The sequence below is a fragment of the Cyprinodon tularosa genome, unplaced genomic scaffold, assembly GCF_016077235.1.
Source record: "Cyprinodon tularosa strain WSP-4 unplaced genomic scaffold, ASM1607723v1 ctg27, whole genome shotgun sequence".
Taxonomy (NCBI): domain Eukaryota; kingdom Metazoa; phylum Chordata; class Actinopteri; order Cyprinodontiformes; family Cyprinodontidae; genus Cyprinodon; species Cyprinodon tularosa.
Genome location: NW_024038974.1, coordinates 274,820 through 302,290, shown reverse-complemented (window position 1 = coordinate 302,290; position 27,471 = coordinate 274,820). Strand labels below are relative to the sequence as shown.

Here is a 27,471-nt window from a genome sequence, read left to right as displayed (position 1 = left end):
CACTGGTGGACTTTAAAGCAGGAAGTGACAGTGTATTCCCTGACATTCTCACAACATAAAGAGTTACAGACTGGTGATAAAGAGGTAAAGCAACTTTATTTAAACAAGAAAATTTACAAATGAAACAAATTAAAAGTCTGATTCTGAAGGAAGCTCAATCAGCTCATCAAGGGTTAGAAGAAACGCAGCCAGCTCCCCGCAGTTATCTGAAAATGAGGACAGTCGAGTTAATGATATTCTTCACACTTGTATGTCAGACTTCAAGACCTATCATTTCAACTCAACCATTTCATTAAAGGATTAGAATTTAAAGCTTTTTTGTTTTTAAGGAGTCCCAAGTCATGCATTAAGCACAACAGTTGTTTCCATGAATTCATAAGTCTTCACATTTACATAAATGGTTAACCCTTAAATCCTTAGATATTCAAACAAAATTAAAGCCATAGCCACAACTTTCTTAAATTATCAATTCCATAATATGTACGGAATATCTAGAAGGTGCAGAGTAAAAAAGTGAAAAAAAAAAGTGAAAAAAAAAAAAGTATACACACACACACAATATAACTTCTACATTTGACAAAGGATTCTGCAACAGCAGCAAGTAGAATAAAGTCATGCAGAGCTTAGGTGTGAAAGATTGTAGTAACTAGGACTGGGCAATTGAATTTGCAATATAACTCTCAATTTTCAAATACATTTGAAACCAGAAGCATAAGCGAGAGACCTGGACTTGTCCAAGAGACCAATATCAGACAAGAAGCAGCCGTTTTGGAGTCTTGTAATAGAGTGGTGGTCCTTAGTTCCAGTTTTGACAAACATGTGCATTTACATTATGCAATGACGCCTCAAATAATAAAACTGTTCAGCTTTCGCAAAGCAGTCAGAGTTCCTCAACTACCTTGGTTGTGTTTTTACTGTTGGCTGCATGAAAAGGAAACTAGGAGCTTCAATTTGGAATTAGCCATCGTCTTTGGCAGGCTGCACTTCAGCTGCAGCAGGACGTACATCCTCTTTTGTGCTTACTTGGTCAGCCCCAACTTGGAAGACAAGCAATGGTCGCCCCATCCTCCACCGTTTTCAGAGCTCCAGGTCACCAGATGATCAATACCCCACCCATTGGCAGACAGATCTCTGCCAGAGATCAGCACAATGTGGCGTTGTCTGCAAACTTTAGGAGATTGGCGGACTGGTTGCTGAAGGTTCAGCCATTTGTGTATGATGAGAGGACAAAGAACAGCCTCTAGGGGAACTGATGCAGTTGGTCCTGAAGTCAGAGACCTGTTTTCCCAAATTCACATGCTGCTGCCTGTGCTCCACCTACAGGTGGATTCAGGCACACTTCTCTGCAGCAGAGCAGGGATGATGAAAGCAGAGTTGAAGTAAACAGGAGTCTGGTGAGCCCAGAAGGTTGTTGCACAAAACCCCAGAAATCAGATTAAGCTGGGATTTCAGAAATCCTGGCTTAATTAGGCCTCGCCTTTACAAAGACAACACAAGTTACCATGGTGATTTACTTTACATAGCTAGTCTGCTCCAGACCAGCATAACTTTGTAAATCCTAGTGCCTCATCTGGTCGGTCAGCCTCATGCTGTTCAGAAACCAAGGAGTTTTTTGCAGAGCTTTAATTCTGTATGTAGAAATGAGGTGCACTGTCACATAAGAGTGACCCTGAGAAGCGGGGGAACGGTGAAATAGGCACAATGACCTGGAGTCTTCTTGCTGGTTGGATAGGTTGTAAGACACTTTTATGAGTTCTTGTCTGAGGTTTGTTAAAGTCAAAAAAGGACAACAGGGGAGTCAGTGTTTAAAGTTAAAGGAATCTTAATATGGTTTTGAGTCAAGTTATTCCAGATCATGAAAGAGTTTAAATGGGTGCATCAGGTGCTGTTAAGGTAAAAAAAACAGCTACATCCACACAAAGCTTTTTGTCACAGTTGACTATGAACAGCAGAAAGCTAGCTGGCTGCTGTAAAGTCTGGCATTTGTTAGACAGCCAAGTCTCTGTGGCATAGGTCAGAATACAATTCTCTGATCATCTCAACCAGTAGCTCAAGTTTGTTGAACATAAATTGGATTGAAATTTATAGTGCATGTGAAATCCCAAGAAGAGATGTAGAAGTGACCTCGTTTTATTCCCCTCTCCTGCAGAGGTTCACAGGATAGAAAGCAGCAAGTGAACCCCAATTGTCCAATAATTCCACTGGCGACATGAGAAAAACTGGGAAATAAATCCACTTGTGACATTCCAAATTTTCACAAGATCCAGGAATCACAAAAACAAGCACACCTAGAACCATTTTTATATTCTGGTGCATGAGATAGTATTCTATTAAATCATTTTCCATTTTATCAAATCAGTTTGTGATCATTTTGAATATCAATAAATCAGATCAATTTTTTCTTTACAATTTATGAACATGAGCAGTAATATTAAGTTGCTACCTGAAGGCTCTGGCATTTTCACAGGCAAGGGGTTTGAGAGTTCTTCCAGCTTTTCCTCATCCAGAGCTGGAAGGTTGTGGGTAAAAGATGCCAATCCAGGTAGAGCCAGGCAACTAAGAGGAACCAAATCTTCTGGTACACTGTACTTCTCAAACTCTGAAATACACAAGGTTAGGATTTAAACTAGACTGGAACTGTTATTTCTATTCCATCTGTTGGCTGAAGGAAAAGTCTATGGTAGTCATTTCTACAGGGACCATGCAAAGTGTTTAGTTTAGAGTTTAAACAAAGGTAGATTGTATCTGAAGTTACCAGAATAAGCACAACCCAAGGGAGCAAAAAATATGAAAAATATAATGTAAGCCTAAGCTAAGCTGTGTTTTTAATTCAATGATCGTCACATGATTTACTGTGTTTTAAGGTGGACATCTGCCTGCAGGATCACTTTACACTTTGTTAAAGTAGCATATGAACAAGCACTATTATAGACAAAAATAAAAGTATCATTGCAACATTTTAAAAAAGATCTCTGAAGTTGAGATTAAATATGCAGACTATTGTGGTTTTAAAGACTCTTGGGAGACTAGCTCCTCAAGAATTTGTTAAAACCAAAGTAGATTGACCAAGTAAAGTCTGAGAGGCGACTAGTTCTCATCAGAAGCACCTTCAGACAGGCAGTATTCTATTAAGCCTTCAAAACACCTGCTGTTATAAGTGATTATCCTTTAAAAACTTCAGTTAATAAACAGCCACAGCAGCTCCTGCAATCTCATATGAATTTTGGATTCATTTTATGACTAGTTACATGAACTCACACATTGTGTTTTGCCTACCTTGACTTATTTCTATGACCCAACCCAGGCCCTTGCTGATTACCCATGTACGCCTGGTGTTAAATATATTTTTTGACTTTAGTATGCCCATTTGTAATTGTACAATAACATTCAGGTGTTTGTCGCTTTGCCACCTGAAGGACTAGCGATGGGAATTGGCACCAGCTGAAATCTTCCATATTTACCTTGTGTTCATCAATATGCATTGTCGCTTAAAAAAACCAAAGGAAAAACACAGAAATGCAAATGCAGAGTTTTCTTTAAAGCTGAGGCACCAGTTTACCTAATGGGTCATAAGGGAAGAACTGCTCAACTTCTGGATAGTCCTCTCCTTTGGAGTGAGAAGGCAATTTCACCTTAGTTTCCTGTTTGGAAAAAAATGCATGCTTGTAAATCTCGATACAGGGAAAAGCAAACACAAAAAAATACAATAAAAAATAATAAGGCAGATCCCAACCTGTGGCTTCAACAGTTTTTTCTCCTGTGCATTGACTGCAGGGGTTGAAATCTTGTTCACTGTTCCAAAAGCCCTACGACCAGATGGCAGTGGCGTCGTAATACCTTTAGCAGTCATAGGAGACTTGAGAAGTTTCTCTGGTGGAAAACGGCATGAATAAGAAAGTCGTACTGTTAGCAATCCAAAAGTTGTGAGAAACAAAAACTTTATACCTGGAGCAGACTTGAGTCGTTCCCGCATAAGCTGTGAAGGTGCATGAAGACGGACATTTTCTTGCTCGGCAAAGATTATGTTCTCCATTGGAGCTGAGGAGTAAAAACAAAATCAAAGTGGTTCCCGCTGTAAAGTTTAGAGGCCAACAGCATGGAAAGAGTCAGGCAGCCAGACTAATGCATTTCTCACATGAGAATAGTTTCATTTATAGCCTTTACCATTAAAGTCATGGAAAAAAGATGGAAATTTGCAGACCACAACAAAGTTCACATCAATAAGATGTCCCCCATAAATCCTCTATTATAATGCCGATCGATTAATCTATCAAGTGTCTTTGATTAATCAAAAAAAAAGTTACCTCAAAGGTTTGATATTACAGAATTTTAAACAGGTGATAATAAAACTATGCCACTGGAGGAGTTCTGGGTAGAAAAGTTTTAAAAGCCACATGTTGTGTTAAGTTAAAACCTAAGTCTATCAATATAATTCATTACACAAACAAGATTTCCCAAGCAATATTATAATCTTTCATACTATGGTATATCAAACTAAAACAAAACCACCTTTAAGTTAAATAAAAAACACAAAGTATTGCTGGCCAGCTGAAATCTCGTGTGATATAAACGCTATTATTCTTTGAGGCTATTCATGTATTTCAGTAGAACTAGTTGTTTCCTTGTGGCTTTCAGCTCATTTACAAGCTCTAAACGTCCACCAGCTGACTAGCAGTTAGAAGCAGTAGACAGTTCGCATGTAACTTTAAAACGAAATTAACATCTAGCAGACTTAAACAATATAAAGAAGTTAATAAAAACAATGAAACTGTATGATAAAGTATAAACCTTTACGCCTCTGTGCTCGAAAACCCGCGTCTGCTTACGGCTTGCCTTCTGCTGTTGATTGTTGTGATACAAGAACGTGTGTCGCTTCCAACAACCGCGGCTTGAATTTAAATTCGTTGTCTTATTCCTATTGGTCGCTCTTGGACAGGTGACTAAAAGGCGTTCCTATAAATACTTAGCTTACCCGGCTAAAATTGAATTATCAGTGATTTGATATTCGTTATTTATGCCTACGTCTCGCCAGGCATGCAGACTTTAATCAGGTATATGTCAGCAGCTATGGACGCTTCATGTTATACGACGTTGCAGCAATAAAAATATGAGTAAATTGACCCGAATTTTAGCTATTTGTTGTTGCTAATTTCCGTTTGAAACGTTTCACTGCCCATTTCTCACCAGCCGTAACCACCTTGTCCTGGGGGGCGCGGAGGATGACATTCGATGGCTTTTCTTCCTCATTTTCATATAATTCAACAGGAAAACTTTTATATTAAAACATAAAACAGCACACATTAAATTCTACTAAGAAATTGTTAAATTATTCACATTTCTTTCTATTTTTACCCTGTGTGTAAATGGCTCCGATAAATGGTACGTTCCAAACAGGCCAGCTATGAGTATAACCTAAACGGCGCAGCCTCTTTGGCTAAATCCAGAGCGGTGGAGGGTTTATTCTCCAGCTAACAGTTCTCACCATGGCGTCTACTGAACTAGCAAGGCAAGCTGTAAGTTCCCCGCTTTACGTTGAGGTTTTCTCCGTTTGCAAAAATAAAAAAATAACTGATTGAAAAAATGCGTATTATTTGATTAGGGAGGATACCAGGGAAATTGTTATTTTGCTAACATCCGTTTTCGTGCTTTATTCGACTATAATAGCTAGGTAACCGTTGCTCGGTAATTTTACATTTTAGCTAACCTAAAACGTATAGCATAAGCGATTTACTGCAAAAAAATAAAAATAGGTGCATCTACTATTAAAGCGTTCTTATTTTATTAGTTTTACTCGTTTACGTTTGAAGTGCGGCTATATATAGCATAATTATTTCCAAACAAAATACAGACGTATACTGTACGGGTAATAATGTCTAAAATACAACGTAGTAAGGCTGTTTGTCGTTAAAAACCTACCTTGAATCAAACGGTAGGCCATTCATTCTCAACGCCCCCGTTTGAGCAGCGCTCATTTCCGTTATGTTGTCTCGAGTCCCGTTAACTTTCATACGGGCGTCGTCCCTTTTTATTTGCATTTAAAGCTACATTTATCGTAGTAAAACTTGCATTTCTAAAACATCCACTTTGCTTTTTTTTTTTTTTTCGTGGAAAATGAAGCCACTTAACCCCAGAGGGTTGCTTAGAATAGCAGAGGCTGTTCTGTTTGATTTCCCCTTTGTGGCCCAATGAATGAAACCGGCTGTGTGCTACTTGGCTATGAGTGTCATGAAAAGCGACGAATTCAGGAATGCTGTGTAATATAGAGGCTGTTTGTCCTGTTACATTACCATCAGTTCCATAAACAGTCATCCAGCTGTTAAAACCCAACTCCAGACATCCAAACAATCCACCAATCCACAACTGTTTAGTACCATCAGCTCACACAGTTATTTTAGATTGACTCCCAGAATATATTTTCTGTCAAAGCCTTTGCCAAATTGGACAACAGCACCATGTAATGTTATCCCACATAATGGCCGGTTTGTCTGAGGTTTAGCCGGTGAAGAGATTTAGCTGTTCTGGCATCTTCTACAAATTCTTCTCTTCCCTACAGCTCGCAATATAAACATAGCCAGCAGAAAAAATAAATCACAGCAGTAAAAAATAGAAAAACACTCACTGAAAGCCGCACATATTTAAAAAGGTTTTTGAAAATTATTCGTGCACTGTTGCACAGTCATGTTATAACAGCAATGTTGAATGTCCTTATTTGGTGTGTCGGGGTTCATACAATAGAACAGACAGTAGCGAAACAGAATAATAAAGCTGAAGTAAAATTATACAACACGCTACAACATAAATTGAAAAGGTTTGTCAGGCCTTTTAAAACCAAATTTTCATGCAATTACAGCTGCAATTCTTTTGGAGCACATCTTCGTCTTTGCAAAATACCTCAAGCTAAGTTTGATGCATAGGAGAGGATATTTCAGTAGAATTTTACAAGTCTTTCCACAGATCTTTACTGGAATTTGTTCATGTCGGGTTTTTTTTATACAGGAGTATTTTGATGCACAGTCAGTGTTTTAAATATCCAGCTCTAAAGGGTTGTGTCCTTTAACGTTTATATTTTTTCATACTCCAACCCATGAATCATCTGGCTAAAACTCACCCTCTTACAATCAAGTGATGTTCATGGTTTAATTAATTGATTTAAAAACATGTTTAAGACCAACCTTAATGCTGCAGCAAATGATATGAAATTGATACCCTTGAACCAGGGTTGAAAGAATCAGATTAATCCATAACTTAAATACTAGTCAACTGATTTGGTAATCAATTAATTGTTATTTGGAGTATAGAGACTGTAAAACTTGCCTTTAATGGACAGCACAGCCAACTTATAACAGTGATTATACCAAAATTGTACAAAGAAATCTATATACATTTTGGATATAGGATAAAACCCCTTTTTGTCCGTCAATACGCTCTAGCCAGAGCTCTTTAAGTGGAAAAGTTTTAGTTTCACTTGGTTTAAATTCAGTAAAAGAAAATCTTAAAGGGACATTTTGCTATCCAATTTCTAATCGAAAAAATAATTTACACATCAATTGATTAGTAAAATGATTGTTAGTTGCAGCTCTACCCTGAAATAACAGATATCGTTATATTTGGGTTTTTATTCCTGCTAGAAATTAAACTTAAGGCCCAGACTTTAGTCTGTTGCAGACATCATCAGTAGCTCAATACTACCAGTAAATCTGAGCTGCAACCCTCTGCCGGCAGGAGAAAAACACCTCCATAGCATGATGCCACCTTTACCATGGTTTCATAGTAGGGGTGATGATGTATGGTGATGATTTTGTGAACAGTATCTGGTTGCAGTGGATTTATTTGCAGCGGGGCATGGGAGTAAATTGGGAACATTCTTTGAAAGGCTTTCATGCTGCAACCACGTTAGGATCTTTTAAGCCCTTCTTAGAATAGCTGTAATAACAACACAAGTCTAACACTTGTAAGTTATTATATCAGGTTAAAGGATAATTCCTCAAAGCGGATGGTAACTTTGGGGTGTTGATGACTGATAACACCAAGAAAAAGTACTTCTTTGGCTATTGTACCTCTGGAAATAGTTTAAAGACCTTTTTTTTTTTTTTTTCTCTTTCACCTCCAAACCATGTTCTTTAAATTGTAACAGTACAAAAACTCCTGATAAGATACATAAAGGTTTTTGGCCGTTGTATGACCAGCTGTGAAAAAGTTTGGTGCTTTTAAATACCTTCAAAATGCAGTGTTTCATCCTCTGAGCTTTTCGTAGTCTGCTATTTATTTTACACCAACTGCCATAACTTTCCATATATGTACTTTGTGGTCTTGAACTGTCTCGGCTGACGGAAGTGAACTGCCTATCTGAAAACAGGAAGTGAATTAAACTGCACCTGAAATCAGTCAATTTCTCTAACAGTCGGTATACGATGGAGGAAGAGGTAATGTCATGAGATGTACATATATATAACTATAATTAATGTGGGAGTTAACAATTTTCACATTGCGAAAAATTCAGGATGTGTACCCAGATGTGACAGCAAGATACCTTAACATTTTTTGTGCAATTTAGGGGCTTAAAACTGCAGACGGTAAAAGATCTGTTTTGTTTCAGGGCGAAGGGGTCCGCGCTGTACCTCTGGCAGGCCATGTTGGCTTTGACAGCATGCCTGACCAGCTGGTCAACAAGTCTGTCAACCGTGGTTTCTGCTTCAACATCCTCTGCGTTGGTGAGTGTTACAAACCTTTGCATGCTATTATATCAGCTAGCATTAACATCAGGTAGTTGTTTCCAATGAGACATAACAGTAGACTTAATGGACATGCCGATAGCCTCTGTTTTAGTTACAACAGTAATTAAGATTCTCTCCATTTTGATAGAAAGCTCTACAGGTAGTATGCAGATAAGCTTCTATTGCATAGATCATTATTAGATCATTCTTTTTGGTTGCTTTTGCAAAGCTTGGTGCTGGTTATTCAATATATTTAACACTCAAAAGAACATAAAACGGACATTAGATGTCCATGGATAAGTTTTGTTTCCTTAATTCACAGCTGTTTGGGAGCGTTTGGTATTTAACTTTGTATTTTGTTCTAGTTCTTTGCAAGAAAATATAATAACTAAAATATAATTGAAGCGGGCTCATATGCGCATGTATAACCCTTGATTAAAGGGATAGTTCGGGATTTTTGACATGAATCTGTATGGCATCCCCATCACCAGTGTCATGCAATCACACTGACTTACCCCTGGCAGCGTCCTGTGAGCAGAGTTCTCGTCCAGCTTTGGTCAAGCCGAAAGTAGTCCGGCAGGTTTGCTAGACCAAGCGAAATAAAACGTTTCTCTTCCCAAAACATTATGTGTTCAAAAGAGCGATATTTTTGCATCCCAAAAACATTGTAGTGGAAAAAGTCACACGTCGTTATCACTTGGTCCTATTTTCTCTCTGTTCGTATCAGTGCGCGCCGTCATTCTGACAACGAGCTCAACAACAGCCAGATGCATGTCTCCCTCCGCCTAGCTAGGAGCTAGGCGGAGCGAGACATGCATCTGGCTGTTGTCAGGTTAGTAGGCCCTAGCTGTCAGGTCATGGTGTCGCGCGCACTGATACGAACAGAGAGAAAATAGGACCAAGTGATAACGACAGTCAGAAGACATTATGTAGAAACAGTTTTTATGCCTGTAAGCATCTAAAACTTAGGGTCTTAAACCTGCATCCTGGATTTATTCCTCACTTCTGGTTTTGGTCTGAATTTCTTGAAATGGTTTAAAGCTGAATCAATGAGCCTGCATCTTTGATTTTTTTTTAATAGAAGAATTAGAATAATAGCAATTGGTGCTTTTCAGAATAAAGTGTGAGCATGACGTTTTATTCTCTTCATCTTATATTTGCTATTCAGGTGAGACGGGTCTGGGTAAGTCCACTCTAATGGACACCCTGTTCAACACCAAATTTGAGGGCGAGCCCACCCAGCACAACCAGCCTGGAGTGACGCTCAAATCCAACACCTACGAACTGCAGGAGAGCAACGTGCGCCTCAAACTGACTGTCGTCAATACTGTGGGCTTCGGGGATCAGATTAATAAGGAAGACAGGTAAAGTGGTCTGGACTCTTGTGTCTTTGAGCTTGTTGTAGAATACAGGGATCCTTTAAGCTACTCTTTGATCAGAGCTGAAGTGAACCTTGTTCATTCAAGAATGAACATACAAAGGTTGAGGGCACTATGAGCTTTCAGGTTTGAGCTCAGGCTGGGATTTCAGTAGTTTTATATTTTAAGGTGCTATCCTGGCTTACATCAGATGGATATCACAACCCCAGGACAGCTGGGATACGCCTTGGAGCTTTTGTTACCAAATATTACCTGCAAACAGTCACTACTCACTTTGCACCCTGGGGCTGTGGAAAGTATCATGTGAACACATTATCTGCAACTGCATCCAGTCTTTGCTTTGTTCAAGTTGTTAGTTTCAAAAGAAATGACCTGCATCATATTAAAGCAGAGCAAACCTGTGACCTGCAGACTGCTGCAGGACAGGTAAGATATTATGACTTTACTCCTTGGAACATGAGATCAGAGTTCCCTCATTTCCATGTTTAAAATAGGCTATTATGAAGAAGGAATAAGAAATTAAATTTATTCTCATCAAGAATGTTACCCAAAAAGGTTGGTTAACTATGTCAATATAATTTATTTTGGGATTGAAGGTTATTTATAATAACAGTGTTAACTGTCAGTATTATGACTACTGGGTGCTTTCTGGGATAATCATTGTAGTTTTATTATTTTCATGAATACAATTTCAAAGTACAATGTAAACTTGATCTAGTTGCTACTTTTGAAATGAGTAGTTATTTTTAATACTGCCACTAAAATAACACAGCATGTAGATTATCAGATTAGATTAGGAACATTTTCTTTGTTTTTCAGCTTTTTTTATTATTATTTTATTCAGATTTAAAACTGTTGCATTACCAAACTCTTAATAAAGTAGCAGTTTCTGTAGCCAATTTCCGCCATGCCACAGTAGTAATTGAATCATTACCTGGTGGGACACAGAATCTAAAATATGCCATTCGCCCAAAGAATAACCTACTTGTAACAAATATAAACTATGAGCTTCTATAAACATAAAATATATGCATTGATTACATTAATGATACAATTCTTTATGTGTATATTTGGATGTAAATGTATTTTGAAATGTCTGTTTATTTGGAAATGCTGAATTACTAAAAGTATCTTTTGTTAGATTAATCGTAAAAAAAATAATCAATAGATTTTCCAATTACCAAAAGAATTGATAGTTTCAGCTCATATAGACAGGTTGCTTGTAGTTTACCTTCTGGTGGAAGGGTTGGGACTTTTTGTTTTGTTTTTTCTTGTTACACTCTAAAAGTTTTAAAACAGCCTAATTGTTTTTCATTGATGCTTAGAGAATTGTGTAGAAGTTGACTTTTAGCCTTCTTGTTTTACTCAGGGGAAGTTTAGCCTTATTCTTCCTCCATCCAGCTGTAAAAATATTTTCTGCACCAGCAGTTGATGTACCTCAGTTATCTGCCTGATGTCTAGTAACAAAACTTTAAAACTTTGCTTTAAAAAAATGTGCTCATGGATTAAAACAGAAGCTAATCTTCAGAAAATTTGTCTGTTCTTTAAAAATGTAATTTCATAGAGTTAATCAGGAGTAATTGTAAGAAGCTGATTTAAAATAAAAATGTTTTTTAAAAGATATTTATTTTTAACATAGAACTTTTTGTTTGTTGAACTGATCAAAGGCTTGTTTTGTTAAACAAAACATGTTTTCTGTTGATTCAGAACTGTCTTAACAAAACAAACACTAACGAAACACTGAATGGCTTCTCCATCCTTCTCCCTGTACAGCTACAAATCCATTGTGGAATTTATCGACACCCAGTTTGAAGCTTACCTCCAGGAGGAGTTGAAAATCAAGCGCACCCTACACAGCTACCATGACACCCGCATCCACGCCTGCTTATATTTTATCGCCCCGACAGGACACTCGCTGAAATCCCTGGACTTGGTGACGATGAAAAAACTGGATAGCAAGGTGAGCTTTACTTAGTAATGAATCAGATGTAAAACCTTTTAGCATTTTAGAAACTTTGGAAGTAGTTGATCCAACAACTGGTTAAGGTTTGTAAACCTTATCTGACTCATTTCCCTTGATGTGCTTTTCTAAGCGTAGGTCAGTCGTTAAGTGCAGAGAATGCACAGAGAATGCTTCCTCGGTTCTTTGAGCTCTTTCTGCAGCCTATTTGCATGGAGCTCGTTGCTTTTGCACAAAGAGCATGTTTGGTCTCTACCAAAGCAGCTGTGGCTTTCAGCCTGCACTCACATCCGTGTGATCCAGAGCAGCACTTCCTCTCTTTAGCTACTCAGCCTGGGGGGCATTGGAGCTGTTATGCAGGACTTACCCTACATGATATGATGACCTGTTTTTGTTCACATGACCCAGAGCATTCATTGCTAATAGTTACAGGGGCCCACATGCTGTTAAAAAAAAAATAGGAAGAATGTTGTGTGGGGAGAAAATACTATTCCGCTAACTGCTAGATCTAAGGCCAAAGCAGAACAGACTTTACCTGATCTTTTTCTCCCTCCGATATGTCATCCTATGTGATGTATTTGGACAACTTACATAGAATATTAATCAGCCTATTTATTTGCTCTTTTATCTGTCTTCAGTCAAAATGAAGACTTGTTTCCTAACTGTATCGACCTGTTGATAATGATTTTTACCAAGTTTAGGACTTCTTAAGTACAAAATGTATTTTTTCTAGCCTTTTCACTAACCTAGAAACATCCAACCTAGAATTGATGTGACTTTGCTATAAAAGCGCTATTCAATTACGTGTCGAGTCAACTTATCCCTAAGGATTGGTGGATTAGCATCCTTTTTCTTTCCCCAATGTTCGGGTATAACATGGCAAAAGAAAAAAGTCATCTGCAGAAGTGCATCTGTCTGTTGTTTTAACCTGGATGAACTCTCACAAAAACATAGGCTACATCCACCATGCAGGCCTTTGCTCAGTTCCGATTTTTTATTTTTGAGGGGAAAAAAATCTGATTGTTTTCCATCATTGTTCACATTTCCAAATATATGGAACTTGTATGTTATCTCCTGTGTGAGCTGTATTCACACAACTTGATGTCCTACATGTGCAGTAGAGGACGCAATAATGTCCCAAGCGATCGTGCTCTGTGTTTATGGTAGTAAATGTGGATGGTAGTGCTGTAGCGCCTCTAGCAGTCCTTCATTTCTTTCCCAAGCCCAGCCAGTGCATTAACATCTTTTCAAGAAGGTTGACAATAAAGATTCCTCTCCGCATTTTCGTCCGCCATGGTTGCTGTTTTTTCTTCCCGCTTCTGTGTAGCAAAACGCAGAACAATGTTGAGTATCGATGGCGTACAGGTTGGATGAACGCGACCTGGCCGTTCAGACAGAGGTCACATTTGAAAAGATCAGATTCATATTGGATTCAGGACCACATAGCCAGGTGGCCTGGGTCACATTAGAAAAAAATGGGATCTGTGTTGTTCAGACTAAAATGAGAAGATCAGGTTGCATATGCAAAATAATCGGGTTTGGGTCACTTCAGGCTGCAGTGTGAATGTAGCCAAACTTGTCTTTTTGTAATAATCAGGAAGTATAAGTAACTAGCTAATGTCTTCGTTGCTAATTTAAAATGCACTAAAGTATTAAAGTAAATTATAAATCATTTGCCCTCAGAAATGATGGTTGATTTCCCAACATGTTAGAAACCCAGGTGTTTCTCAGCTATGAGATTAGAAGATCTGTTATGTGTTTATATTCCTGCATAGACTTTACAAAAATACATCAGAGCTGCTCTAAATTTGGACTAGAGAAGCAGAGCAGAAGCTCTTTGAGGAGGGGAGAGGATGGCTTTAAGAGAGGCTAAATTTAGCTTGACAACTGGAGTCATGTTTTTTAAACCTTTAATTTCCATCTTCAGGTCAACATCATCCCCATCATCGCCAAATCGGATGCCATCTCCAAAAGTGAACTGGCCAAGTTTAAAATCAAAATCACCAGTGAACTAGTCAGCAACGGGGTCCAGATTTACCAGTTCCCCACCGATGATGAATCCGTGGCAGAAATCAACTCCACCATGAATGTAAGGCTAACTTTTCTACCCCATTTATACGGTTATTAATGTACAGTGCTGTCCGGGTTTGTTCATTTAAGTTTGCTAATATTTTTGTGTTGATATATCAACACTACTCCTGTGATCTTGGCTTGGGGCTGTCAGAGTAGGGAGATGTTTTCAAAGCAACATAATCAGCCGACCCACTCTGCAGGAAGTCAGCCACGTGGTTATCTAGCCGTTTATTAACCATGATGTTTATTCTAACTGACATTCCTACAGTTTTCACTTTGCCTTCTCCTCTAGTAGGTTTACAGATTTATTACATTTTTTTTCTTCACTTGTGAAACCCGTCTAACCCCTCCTAGTTGAGACCAATCCACATTTTCAGACATCTTATGCTGTACACTAACTTTGCTTCCCCTTCTGCTCCTTAGAGCCATTTGCCATTTGCTGTGGTGGGGAGCACAGAGGAAGTGAAGATCGGCAATAAGATGGTGAAGGCTCGGCAGTACCCCTGGGGGACGGTGCAGGGTAAGCTAATGTTACCTCTGTTTCAGGAAGTGACAGAATGCCTTTTGTTTCCACGGAGCTTCTGAGGCAACTTCCTGACTTTATGCTTCTGCTCTGTTCTACAGTTCAGTGTGAACAATCTGTTAACCTGAGTAACATCATGAACTCTATCATCCTCTTACATTTTTATGTCACTAATGGCTTTAGATTGATCTAAATCTTGATCAATCTATAATGAAGAGTTTGTATTTTTGTAAATGCAGCATTAGTAGTTTATAGTTTAAGTTTCTTTAAAGAAGGAAAATCTAATATTTACACATGAAAATAAACTCAACCTTTACTCTAATCGGTTTGGTGTAGCTTGAAAAGGCCTGGAGTATTAAACACATCTGGACCACTTTGGAGAAATAAACAAATAAATATAATATGGAAATATATTCGGATCCCCAGATTGTATTACCTGTCCAGCTCAGTTTAAGTTCTATCCATCCATTGTTTGTTTCAAAGAAAGACTTAAACTTTTAGTCTGATGCCACTTTGTTGAATTTCCAGGCAAAATGTAAAAACAGGGGGTGTGGTTGAAGGAAAGCAAAGAATAAAGGAGTCATTCTTCACCCCTCATAGACAGCAGTGGTTAGCTAAAAATCCCTCTGCTGCTGTGCAGTTTATCTTATCAGTTTTAGATGTAGGTCCTGTTTGGTGACATTGTTGCACAAACTGTATAGGAACTATTAGGACTGAAAAGAGTTTGATAGAAAACCCTAATAGATAGGATAGAAATGTGAAAGCTAACAGCCTAACTACAGTATTAAACACAAAATGGATAACTAGTGTGTGACTGTAAGATACTGTAACCATTACAGGCCTGCTTTAGAGGAAAACTGTTGGTTTCACTTATCTTTTTGGTAATTCTGTAGACACAACAAGTGCAACCCCCAACTGCATGGTGGCCCCATTTCTCAGGGTAAACAAACTGTGAACATTCGACCTGAATTCCTAACCACCCCATAAGCACTACCCCATAACTATCGCGTGTCACTCCCAATGAAGTCTCACTCACAGCTGTGGAAGACGACTTGATTGAAAGTGGGGGGTATAAACGAGAATGGGACATCTTTTTCCCCTCTAACGGAAAAGGAAAGCAGTTGTTGCTATGCAAACACAGTTTAATGGCACAGGTTAATATAACATTAAAAATGTGCCCCTTTCTTTAAAAGAGTAGTGGGTCGTTATCGGAGTTAATGGGCAATAAAAAAATATTGCCGTTAATCTATTCTCACAGTTGGGTTGGGAGCTGGCTCTATACTAATGATGACTTTCACCTTGTTGTTTTAGCGCGGATGAATATTTGGGGGCGAGAACGAATCAGTCTTCCAACCTGTGTAGACCTACTGTGAAATTACCACATTGAATGTGACGTGCTGACATGGATGCGGCTATAAGCACAGCTCTATCAGCCAAGCTAACCAATCTCCTCACTCAGTGGATAGCCTCAAGCTGTCAGCCCAGCAGTGTGGTTGAAGATGATGGGCTCGAGTTGTTCTCCAGGTACCCACAGGTGACCCATCGTACGAACTACCTGTGAGGTGAACTATTAGGAGAAAGCATGACCAGCACGCTGCAGAGAAAGCGCCGAAAAATGAGAAGTTGATCGAGGCGACGTGTGTGTTAGATTTTTGGAGACATTATATTGTGAAAGTGGGACATCTATAATTGGAAATGGGATACTCTATTTTTTGCAGCAAAAACACAGTAACAAATTAGCAAAAAAAAGCACAACTTTTTCAAAATCTTAAGTAAGAACTCAAAGTGATGTGTGATTTTGCAAACAAAAAGTAAATCTTTTCTTTTAAATTCTGGAGGTAGCACACACATCATGAATACCTTTGGCAGAATTCAAATGAGCGATTTTAAATCTAGATTAATTCTAAGATTAATTACATTCTTTTTCATACACTAACTTGTGATTTTCTGTCAGTTTGAAGAAGATGCAGCAAACCAACGGAATTTACATTTGGCGGAACGTGTTTCCTCCTCCAGCAGGCCGCTGTTACACCTGCTCCCGAATTCCAGCGAGCCTGCTGATGCAGACTCGCTATTTAAGGGCTTAATCGTCCACTGGCCCTACCCACTACGTGGTTTGGGGTGGCACTCAATGTGGCTAACCCTCCGCGGGAACGGGCAAACGGAGGGTTAGTGTTTAGGGGCCGGTTTAGGATTGGGCCTCGGACTGTGTCCTAACCTCTAACCCCTTCATCACTATATGCAGTGGGGGCTATATAGTGGACTTTATTGTGAACTCAGTTAACTGACCATTCAGACATGATGACTACTTTTCGCTCGCCACTGGTCACGTGACTCCGGCTCCCCGCACGGTGCCTGCTCCATCTTCATCACTCATATAAATCAGTGTAACCCATGTACAGTGATCTATGTAGGGGTTAGGGCGGAGGTGTGGACACATCTGAGGTGTCAGAGTTTGACAATATTGACAATTTATATGTTCCGTTTTAAACAGACTTGTAAAGTGGAAAAAAAGTAGTAGAAGTACAATCATAAAACAGCATGTCTTCTCATTTTGTATTTGAAAGTTATTCAGATGAGCAGCATTTGAAGTTGTTACACATCTGTCTCAGTTATAGTTGGTAAAGCCAGTCTAAATGAGGCTTGGATCACACAACAGATCATTTTGCTTCAGACTGGCTGCGTTCCCACTCACATGCTGTCACATGGCATAAAACAAACAGAGAAACCCCATAGCCTCAGCCCTTCTCTGCTTTGTACTAAAAGTGTTTAATTGAGCTGGGCTGTTTTGACAGTCCAAGTTCAGTCTGTGTCTGTTCCCTTTTTACACTATTTGCCCACTTTGAATTCCTATTTATTTAGATAGAGTCTGATAGATTTACTGTCTGATTTGTGTTTCTCTCAGTTGAAAATGAAAACCACTGTGATTTTGTGAAACTGCGGGAAATGCTGATCAGAGTGAACATGGAAGATCTTCGAGAACAAACCCACACACGCCACTATGAGCTCTACCGCCGCTGCAAACTGGAGGAAATGGGCTTCAAGGATACGGATCCTGACAGCAAACCCTTCAGGTAACATATGTGCAGGCACATCGGCATCTAGGATTTTTGTTGTTTTTGCTTTCTCCCAACGTCATTTTATTTTCCCTTTGTTTTCTTTTCTTGGACCAGTTTGCAGGAGACTTATGAAGCAAAGCGAAACGAGTTTATGGGTGAGCTGCAGAAAAAGGAAGAAGAGATGAGGCAGATGTTTGTCCAGAGAGTTAAAGAGAAGGAGGCCGAGCTCAAAGAAGCAGAAAAGGAGGTAAAAATAAAGACCACTTTTAATCAGGTCTTTCTCTGCTCTGTATCCCATGATTACGTATTTCAAGGGCAGGGCACTGCCATTTCTTTAATTGTTTAGGTTTCAGATCCACCAGCGTATTGATTAGGGTTAGCCCTCAGTAGAGAGAATAAACCAAAAGTATTACATTAGGTTTAGGTATTTAGCCCGTGGAACTCATAGACATTAATAGACGCCTCATTGGGCGCTGCTGGCAGCGAGGCCGACATGCCTTTAAGACAGCCATCTTGGGTCAGACCATAGTTCACACTCCTGCTGTCAGAATGAATAGGAGGCTCCTTAGATCTCATTTTAATCACATGGGAGACGAGTCGAAGATAATATTACAATAATGTCTTGCATGTCACAACCCCTTTAAATACCAAAACAAATTTTGTGGACTTTTATTTAGATTACTCATATACATTCAGATTAAAAACAATTTTAACTAAAGCCAAACTGGATTAAATGTAAACATGCAGTTATACGATTAAATATTAATTTGATAAAAACAATGTTTTCTATTCATATTTTCTAACATATTATATGAATATTATATATTTATATTATTCAGTAATTTTAAGGATTGATAATAAGTATTATGCTCTATAGTGTAAACTTAGTAGTAATGTAATTTACAAAAGAGAGTAAAGGTATTTAGCATTTTTATTCATTTTATGGTAGTTTTTATTTATTTTTTGTTATTATCAAGAATATTTTTCAAATCATAATGAATGATCTAAAGGGTTTAAGTCCTCATATCATGCTTTATGTATTTATTATTATTATTATTATTATTATTTATGCCAAATGTGAACCTTAGTTTTTTTTTTATTAGTTAATCTGGGTCTTGTATATACACACACCCGAAGAAGGAAGCAATCCTGTTGTAACTGAGCAGATTTTGTTGAAATAATTGTAATAACTACCATATACACACAAATATAGTTCTATATTAGAATATATATTTCTAGTTATATCTATATATTTACAGTTTTTATATATTTTTATGTTTATTGTATAGTTTTATCAATCCTCATCCACATCTTTTTAGAAATCAGGGCCTTTTAAGCTCTATTCTCTACTTCCATCCCTGCTACTCATTTGCACCTCTTCTTTTAACAGCAGAAAAACAGTAACTATGAAACATGCGGATGATGTATCATAAAATCCTCATCCGATGATGCGGGGTTTATTGATGTCTATGCATGTTTCAGGTTTCTTCCAAAACATCTGTTGCTAATTTTAGGCTTTATTGCATTTCAAATAACTTTATTAGCAAAATATAAACAATAGTAATAAAAAAAATTTTTTAAACATCCCTACAAACACCAGTCAGTTTTGATTTATGTAAAAAGCTTGAATTAAAACTTACGGCCTTAAGTTGGGCAGTGCCCTCCCCATACAGTACGGTGCCTTTCTCTTATACTGTTTAGCACCAACTTCCTTTTTCTGATTCCCATGCAGCTGCACGAGAAGTTTGATCGCTTAAAGAAGCTCCATCAGGATGAGAAAAAGAAGCTAGAGGAGAAGAAGAAGAGCCTGGATGATGAAGTCAACACATTCAAACAGAAAAAGACTGCAGCTGAGCTCTTGCAGAACCAAGCTCAGCAGGCAGGGGGCTCCACCACACTCAAAAGGGACAAAGAAAGGAAAAAGTGAGTATTTGTTCCTTCTGATTCCATACCCACACACTAAAGATGTAGGAGATCCAACTTGGTAATGAAAGGCTTCAATAAAATCAGTGTTGGAGCTTATTTATGTTTATACAGTGAATGAAAACTTTCTGCTTTGGTACATCTATTTTAGGGTTTAGGTAGAGGATCAGTGCTCCATTTTACCCTTTGCTTAAACCACTATGTTACTTGTTAAAAGAACCAACACTAATCTAATCTAATTACTAATTACTGAAGAAATGAGAGAGCAACGAAGACACAGAAAAGTCTGAAACTGGAAACTGGCTGAAGGTCAGCTGAGTTTAATGAATGACCTCAAGTCCAAAATGATTAAACTGAAAGCAAACACCAGTGTTCTCCCAAAGCTAAGTCTGTAAAAAACAGGTATTAGTTACTTTTGAATGTATTAAGAATTAACCAGTTTCATACCAACAACATGTTAATGCTGGTAACTAAAATCCTACATATTTTTTTTTCATTAAACTATGGGTTGTATGACAGTTCCCTCTTTCTTTGTCACATATTTAAGCAGTGTACAGCCTAAAATGTTTTGGCATGTTAAGAAATAGTCTTTTAAGGTCGTCGTTGGCAACTGCAGAAAGATTTCCATGTTTGGGTCACTATGTGACCAAAACCCCCATTAGATGCCCAATGCGTGCCTATTGGGATCTTTGCAGGACAAGCCTTCAAACAGCTCTTATTTCTTAACCGTATAAGCGTAAGCCTATGGAGGTTAACTGGCACCTAAATTAGCCCAGTTTACTTTGGTCAGCTCAGAACAGGATGCTGGTTTTCTGCAACAACCATGTGGGATATAGTAATAAAAAGACAGAGCGAATGTGTGGAAAAGCAAACATGTATATGAATCCGTTTGCTGTCCAGTGTTTCTGCATGTGTTTAAGTTAATCAGCTCCTGGTTGAGTGTTGGAGCTGATGTCCCTGTTTAGAACAAGAAGCAACACTCGGACTGTTATAGCTATGCTGTTCTTGTATAGCGTTATTTCTTCACACTTTTTTTCTTTTTATCACAACCAAGTTTTTTTTTTCTCTTAATAAGCATTGCCTGCAGGTTTATTTCTTTTTGTTCTTTCTCTCTCCATCAGTGGGTCAGCATTATGAGTTGTTGCACTTGACGCACTAATGAAATACTGCATCTGTTTTAACCTTCACCTAAACTCCTCTGTTTTAGTCCACAGAAGGCAGAGTTAATTGTTCCTGCTTGTTGTGTTGATTGTATGTATTGTGAGCGCATGTATCACCTTTATTGCATCCACAATGTTTTCCAGTTAACTCCTCCCACACTTCCCAACTTTACTGGTAAGAATGAATAGATTGCATTGGGCAATCTATTCAGGTTGGTGGACATTTATCTCGTCATAGGCAAATTAGTAAAGATTTAATGGAGGAAATGTGACGAGGTTTCAGTAATAGGATATTTTGTGTTGCTTAATCACGTGAAAGCTAAAGTATATCTGTATTTATTTGTAATGTGACAAATAGGGTAAAAAATTTTTAATTATTATGAATGTTATTGGAAGATGCTGTATCCTATTTAAAATTGATGAAACCTTCCAAAATAAAAGATTTCTATAGTACAGTCTTTGAGAAACAAATGTCCGAATCTTTTAAGTGCAACAGATCAAAAACAAGATTTGTTTGTTAAAAAACACCCAATTAAATATAAAAAATAAAACAACCAAAAAAACGAACATAGACATACACGATGTACTGAAATGTACTGTCCAACTATAGTCCTATTCAAATTGTCATAATAACTAAAAATATGATTCAAGACAAAGAAACTGAACAAAGAACTGTAGAATTAAAATAAGGAACTTAAATTTGAGCAGTGTCACCATAAGACTATAAATACAATTAGTTTTGTTGGTGCTGATTTAGATGTTGCCTGAAATTTGTGATGTTTTTTGTCTTACTGGTGCTGAAGCCCTGACTAACACTGCAGATGCTGCATCTAACAGATGTTACATCCTTCATGAAGTGGCTCCAAACCTGATTGTTCCCCTCTGCCTGTAAAATGAATATATATACATTTTGATAATTAGATTTTACTTCTACTGATGAGCATTTAAAAATGAAAGCAGCTGCATAGAGTTCAAAGTGAAAACTCACAGGCCAATGAAAGGTGTTCCTCCTCTGAACTAGGGGGACTAAACTAGGTTTAAAGAGCAATGCAGCAGATTTTGAAACATCGGAACAGGTTTGCAAACTAATCAAATTAGTTTAATGAAAAAAGGAACTTCTGAATTGATGAGCCCCAGTTCCTCCTGCATGTCAGCATGAACACTATATAATAATATTATTTTCCTTCTGAAATTAAAAGCTAAAACTTGTGCAGAGCTAAAATGCAAATATGTGGCTCTCCTTAATGCGCCCTAACGCTATGTTTCCATGAGGATGGTTGTTGTCATGGGTCACTAAAGTGCAGTTTCACAAAATCACAAGGGGGCAGAGGAGCAGAATGAGGCTGGCAGAAGTAATGTTTTGATTTTTACTGCAAAAATAGAATTTTTTTATGCATCAACCACATTTTGGCTGATGTCAATAAATGAACCAGACCCTAAAAATCAGCCTGCTGATTAATCGTTCAGCTCTACTCCAAACACGCGCATCTTATGCATTCCTCCATTTTCTTCCCTACAACCACAAAAGTATTTTTTTTGTTTATTTTATTTTTTTTTTTTTTTGCGGCTCATCAAAGATTTGACCAACCCGGTTCCTCCTAGAGGTTTTCGACAACAAACGGTTCACTCATACCCTCATACCTTACTAGCATGTTTTACTCTGTGCTGTCTGATGTTAATGTGCTGATTTATAACTGTGTACAACAAGCATTAACAGCCCTTCTCTCTCATTTCCAGCTAAGGAATCCTGTAGAAAAAAAGTCCTCCCTTGTGGCAATCCTGCTGTGAATGAGCTTCCATCCCCATCATGTTTTACAGTACCCCTCCCTCACCTTCGCCTGCACCCAATTCCCATAACTCCACCCTCCTCCACATGCTCCCTCCCCCCCGCTGCTTTTGTGGAAGACGCTGGGCATTTCTATCAGTTTGACATCACTGTTTTTTGTTTTGTTTATCTGAATGAGGCTTGTTGGTTTTGTACAAGTGATCATTCCGCTAAAGTTCCTGTGTTATGCAAATTTACATTCCAGATTTGTTTCATATTCAGCTATTCTTTGCATGATGTGAGCTTTTTTGAAAGATATTAACATACATGACTACTGGTGTGATGGACAAGAACGTGTTAAGGCTAAAGAGGATCATGCATGATCTATAGAGCATCTGGGTCAGGTTTGTTATCTGAAGATTATAAAGAAATACAGGTATTATCTGTTAGGCACCAATGGGAGCGGACTACAATCCATGTACTCAAGCTCTATTTGCTTGATTAAAATTGGCAGATCATGTGAAATATTAGTATATATTTTATAAATCATTTTCTTTAATTCTTGCCAACCCTATATCTTGCCAATACTGTTGAATCTCATGCAGTTGTCTTTTCCCTTTAGCCTGATGCATGAGCAGATGCGAGCCCCATATCTTTTGCCACTTCTCGCATACCTCATTCATTGTCATGTTTTATTTGCATACTTATATTAGCTTTCATATTTGCACTTTGTTTTATACTCTAATGTGACGTGTTTTCAAAGTATATTTCAGTGTCATCAGTGCAATTGTAACTTTCTTTTCTTTTTGTACTTTTTATATGTAGGCACATTTTAAGGTCATAATTATGAAAATAATTATGATTCCACATCCTGCAAGGACATATATTTGTATCAGTGCAACACATTGAATAACATTTTCTAAAAAAAATAAAATTTTCACCAAAACGATGTAACTGTGGCCATGGTCATTGTGTGTGAGATGTGAAAAATAGCAACAGCCTAAGGAAGAATGGGAGTTGCTTGGATTATTAAACTGCAGGGAGGATTTCTGGTGATACTTGTATGGGTGTGTGTATGTATATATATTTTAATAAATTAAACTTTTATATGAAAGTCTGGGAGGGGGGTTAATTTCCTTTGACCTACTCCTAATTATTTTGCCACTCAGACAGCGATTATTAGAATTTATGGAAGCTCATTTCACCCATTGAGATGATCAAGAAAAGTATCACATTATGAAAATGCCACATCATGGTTTTAACTAAACTCACCCATTGCTAATTTTGGGATATATATATATATATTCATGACTTATTCTATAATAATGAGATGCCATCTAATTATTTGTAATAAATACTGTAATGTCTTATAACCATTTAAGTAATTATATGACAGAGAACCATGTATCCTATCTGCTAAATATGTTGGATTTTTAAGACCTTTGAGATTCTTCCATAACTAAAACATGATCCCTTCTCATAATAATTTAGTCTTCCTTAGAGGGATTTGATCTTATAATAATGTTGGTTATTTCATAGAAGGGATGGACATAATAAAAACTGATAGTGATGGAATATAGACATTGCATAGCTATCTCATGTTATTTTAACTTATCAGAAATGTACTTCCATAGCAATAACCCTGACAGAGTGGCAAAATTGAAGTAATGAAGAGGCATTACATCCGTCTGATTATCAGCTCACTGCTCTGTGTGATTTCACTTTCCTTTGCAGTAATCCGTGGCTCTGCACTGAGTAGGTCCTCTGCCCTCCCCCAGCTTTGCTAAGGGACCGGCCTCTGGGGGTACTCTGTGCCCCAAGTGTCACCCGAGGCTTTGTGGACCCCATCTGCTTCAGGGTTTCCAGTCATTAGCTTTTCTATAAATATGGGTTGATGTGTTGCTTTACTGCTGCTTTAACCTTTAATGAAGCTCTCTAATTCTTCATGTTCAACGTTTGTGTTGATGTGACTAATGTATGGCACGTGTTCATAAAACATTACAAGATTGATGTTTGCAATCTTCAGCACCAAAGTTCAGATTATTTGGAGAGTTTCAATGCAGTATTTGCAGCGCTTGGTATTTAGCTCCTTACAGATTTCTTTGTTGGTTTTGTTTGTATTGTTTCAGATCACTAAAATTCATTTTTATATCAGACAATAACAAATATTTAAGGTTATTTTAATGATAACAAAGATGGATTTCCAAATCAACCTGACTAAATAAAATGTAAGGTTATGCTACTGAATCTCTAAAATCAAGTCAAAGTCCAAACTTTGACTTGATTTGAGCCAGTCACGGGTGGACTTGTTTTCTTCAGTGATTTAGCTGAATGGCAACAACTAGTGGCTGGATCTTGTACTTCCAGACTTTGTTTTGGAGAGCAGAACTCATAGTTCTATTAATGACAGAAGGTCCGGCTCCTACAGCAGCTCCAGTCATCGCACTCCTAACACCATGCTTGACTTGGTTCTTTTTCTGAATGTTTTGAGCAGGAGTAATAAGTGTGAATCTTTGGAAGATTCACACCTTCCAAAAAGTCTTGGCAGTCTACAGTAATGTTTTTCGAAGCTCATGGAGGTAATAAAGATATTCCTTTTGTCAAATCCATCCTCTTAGTTTACCAGTGGGTTTTAACTAATGCTTAGTGGTTTACTGGAGTCCCACAGACTTGGGCTTTCTAACAGTTTTCAATCTGGAGGAAGTCTTATTCCTCTCTGACTTTCTTCCACAATTTCTTTAAATTATGTGTTTTATTGATTTTTTGCTGTTATATTTAGGTGATTGCTTTATGCAACAGGTCAGACAAAAGTGTGCCTAGTGAATTTGATCCTATTTGCAGTGTACAGCTGATAAAAGATAGAACTAAAGAGGTGAAATCTACTTTTTCACATAGTTCTGAGTTGATTTGGATAATCTTTGATGCATTCATTGGTGATTTTATTGGTGATCTGAAAAATATCCGTAATTACAAAAAAAGCAAACCATCTAAATGGAGTGAAAGACCCTTTCAAAGCACTGCAAACATTTGGGAGTTAAGAAGGATAAATTCCTTTAAAGGTTTTCTTGAACTTGAAGCTTTTCTCTCGCTCTTCGCTTTTTATCTGCAAGCATTTTTCCCTCTCCTCTAACCTCCGGCTTTGTTTTCTCTTTGTCTCTTCAGCTTCTTTTAATCTGTCTTGACCACCTGAAGAGGGGATTGCAGCTTCAGCAAGAACTAAGCACCCTTTACCTCCTTCTGCTTTTTTCTCCTTGTATCAGCCTTTTCATTCTCCTCATCGCATCCTCCTTTTGTTTAATATGGCCTTATGTGGACTCGCATGGTATTTCTGACCACCTAGTGAAGCTCTGAAAACCAGAAACGGACTAAATTATGCTGTTATGTCTTAATGTACATAGAGAGACTCTTATAGTTAGCAGAGGATTTCAGGAGGGAGTCACACTTTTTTTTTTTTTTTTTTTTAGGATTCACGGGTAAAATCATTAAATTATCTCTTTCTTTAAATTTAACATGACCTGCACTATGCACTCATTTAGATTCAAAGTATAAAATGCATATTAAATTAAACCTGAGAAATGTTTGAGTTGTGATTGAATGAAATCCTGAACACTTTAAAGGAGATCTGTTTTGTTTTTTTAAATGGAAAAAAAAATTAACATAGTCCTAAAAAATGCCAAAGCAGCTGTTATGGTTCTCGTGTTCAGGTATCACCATTGAATACCATGGAGGTCACATGTCAGGGGCTTTTATTACATGTCGTGCTCTAACATTAACTGGTATGTTCTATATTTTTTGCATGCATCTTTTATTAAAGTTTCATAACTGCTGTGATCTTTCTGGTTTTTACTCCCCAGATATCTGAGCTCTGCGGTCTGTTCCTTTAATTGATGTTTTCTTACAAAAAAAGGAAAAAAAATGTTGCATTTAATCACTATAATTGCTCTGTCCAATGATTTCAGCTCCCAGTTTACCAAATGAGTTGAACAGATCCCCAGATAAAGAGTATTAAAAATACTCCTGCATTTATATAATTTATAAGGATATATTTTGTGTATTAAAGTGGAGATTTGTTGTTTATTACCTATGGTGTTTGGATGTGGTTCTTTGGAGTGTAAAAGTGACATTTTGGAATCAGGACCTGCCTACAAGTTTTTTCTAGTATCTGCCATCACCTCTTGTTGTTTAAACCTCTATTACAGTACAAATGATTCAGTATTCTGCTTTAGTTTAATTCCATTGATGTACATTTTGAATAAAAAAATAAATAAAACCAACATAGTAGTGGTGTTGTCCTTTATTTGTCTATTGTTTTTGTTTGCTTTTTTATTTTTTAGAATAATGGTTGTATCTATTACAATTAGAATGTTGTTGTACTTGGAAGAAATCTGAAATATATATTTGAATTTGCACAAAAGAGGAACAACAATTTCATTTAAAAATGTTAAACATGAACATATAAAAGCAGAATGATCAAACGATATCTTGCTAAACAGATTTAACTGTAGTTGAATAGGACAAAGGTTTTGCCATCTATTAAATATAATCTATGGATTTTTTTTTTTTATTGTTTTGAATCGTGAAGAGATTATCAACTTACAGGTGACTGTCACCTTTATTAAGACTGAATTAGATCTGTATCTAGTTACATGCATATGCTTTTATTCTGTGCAAGAGAGAAAAAAAATACAGTCAGCTGCATCAATGTATTCCATATTTAAGCAACTCATTAAATTGCTTCAAAAAATAAAGAGGTCACAGCAGTAAAGAACCACTTATTCCCAACAAGCTGAACCAAGCTCAGTATGAGCTGCAATATTTTTTTTTCCATGTTGAAAGATTTGAATCCTCTTGCTACTGAAATATGCTATACAGATAAACTTGCATTACCATCCCTTGTGAAATTACAATAATCAAA

At 37.5% G+C, this 27,471-nt stretch overlaps 2 protein-coding genes across 6 annotated transcripts; one reads left to right on the top strand and one right to left on the bottom strand.

The window, feature by feature from the left end:
* Positions 1 to 77: 77 nt before the first annotated feature.
* On the bottom strand, positions 78 to 6,049 carry pttg1 (PTTG1 regulator of sister chromatid separation, securin). 3 transcript variants are annotated; one of them, XM_038289473.1, is made up of 6 exons: positions 5,917 to 6,049; positions 3,946 to 4,038; positions 3,734 to 3,870; positions 3,560 to 3,641; positions 2,444 to 2,599; positions 78 to 206 (listed from the first exon to the last, which is right to left on the bottom strand). In XM_038289473.1, the coding sequence occupies exons 1-6, from the start codon at positions 5,936 to 5,938 to the stop codon at positions 130 to 132; spliced, it is 567 nt and encodes a 188-aa protein (XP_038145401.1). In that variant the 5' UTR covers positions 5,939 to 6,049; the 3' UTR covers positions 78 to 129. The 3 variants fall into 3 exon arrangements, with proteins under 3 accessions (XP_038145401.1, XP_038145403.1, XP_038145402.1); XM_038289475.1 differs by lacking the exon at positions 5,917 to 6,049 and adding an exon at positions 4,827 to 4,950; XM_038289474.1 differs by lacking the exon at positions 5,917 to 6,049 and adding an exon at positions 4,789 to 4,943.
* On the top strand, positions 5,484 to 26,830 carry sept6 (septin 6). Of its 3 annotated transcripts, none has more exons than XM_038289470.1 (10): positions 5,484 to 5,513; positions 8,597 to 8,711; positions 9,883 to 10,078; positions 11,867 to 12,053; positions 13,981 to 14,142; positions 14,550 to 14,646; positions 17,555 to 17,723; positions 17,823 to 17,955; positions 19,441 to 19,631; positions 25,719 to 26,830. In XM_038289470.1, the coding sequence occupies exons 1-10, from the start codon at positions 5,484 to 5,486 to the stop codon at positions 25,726 to 25,728; spliced, it is 1,290 nt and encodes a 429-aa protein (XP_038145398.1). In that variant the 3' UTR covers positions 25,729 to 26,830. The 3 variants fall into 3 exon arrangements, with proteins under 3 accessions (XP_038145398.1, XP_038145397.1, XP_038145399.1); XM_038289469.1 differs by lacking the exon at positions 25,719 to 26,830 and adding an exon at positions 24,291 to 24,831; XM_038289471.1 differs by lacking the exon at positions 25,719 to 26,830 and adding an exon at positions 22,529 to 23,505.
* The last annotated feature ends 641 nt before the right edge of the window (positions 26,831 to 27,471 follow it).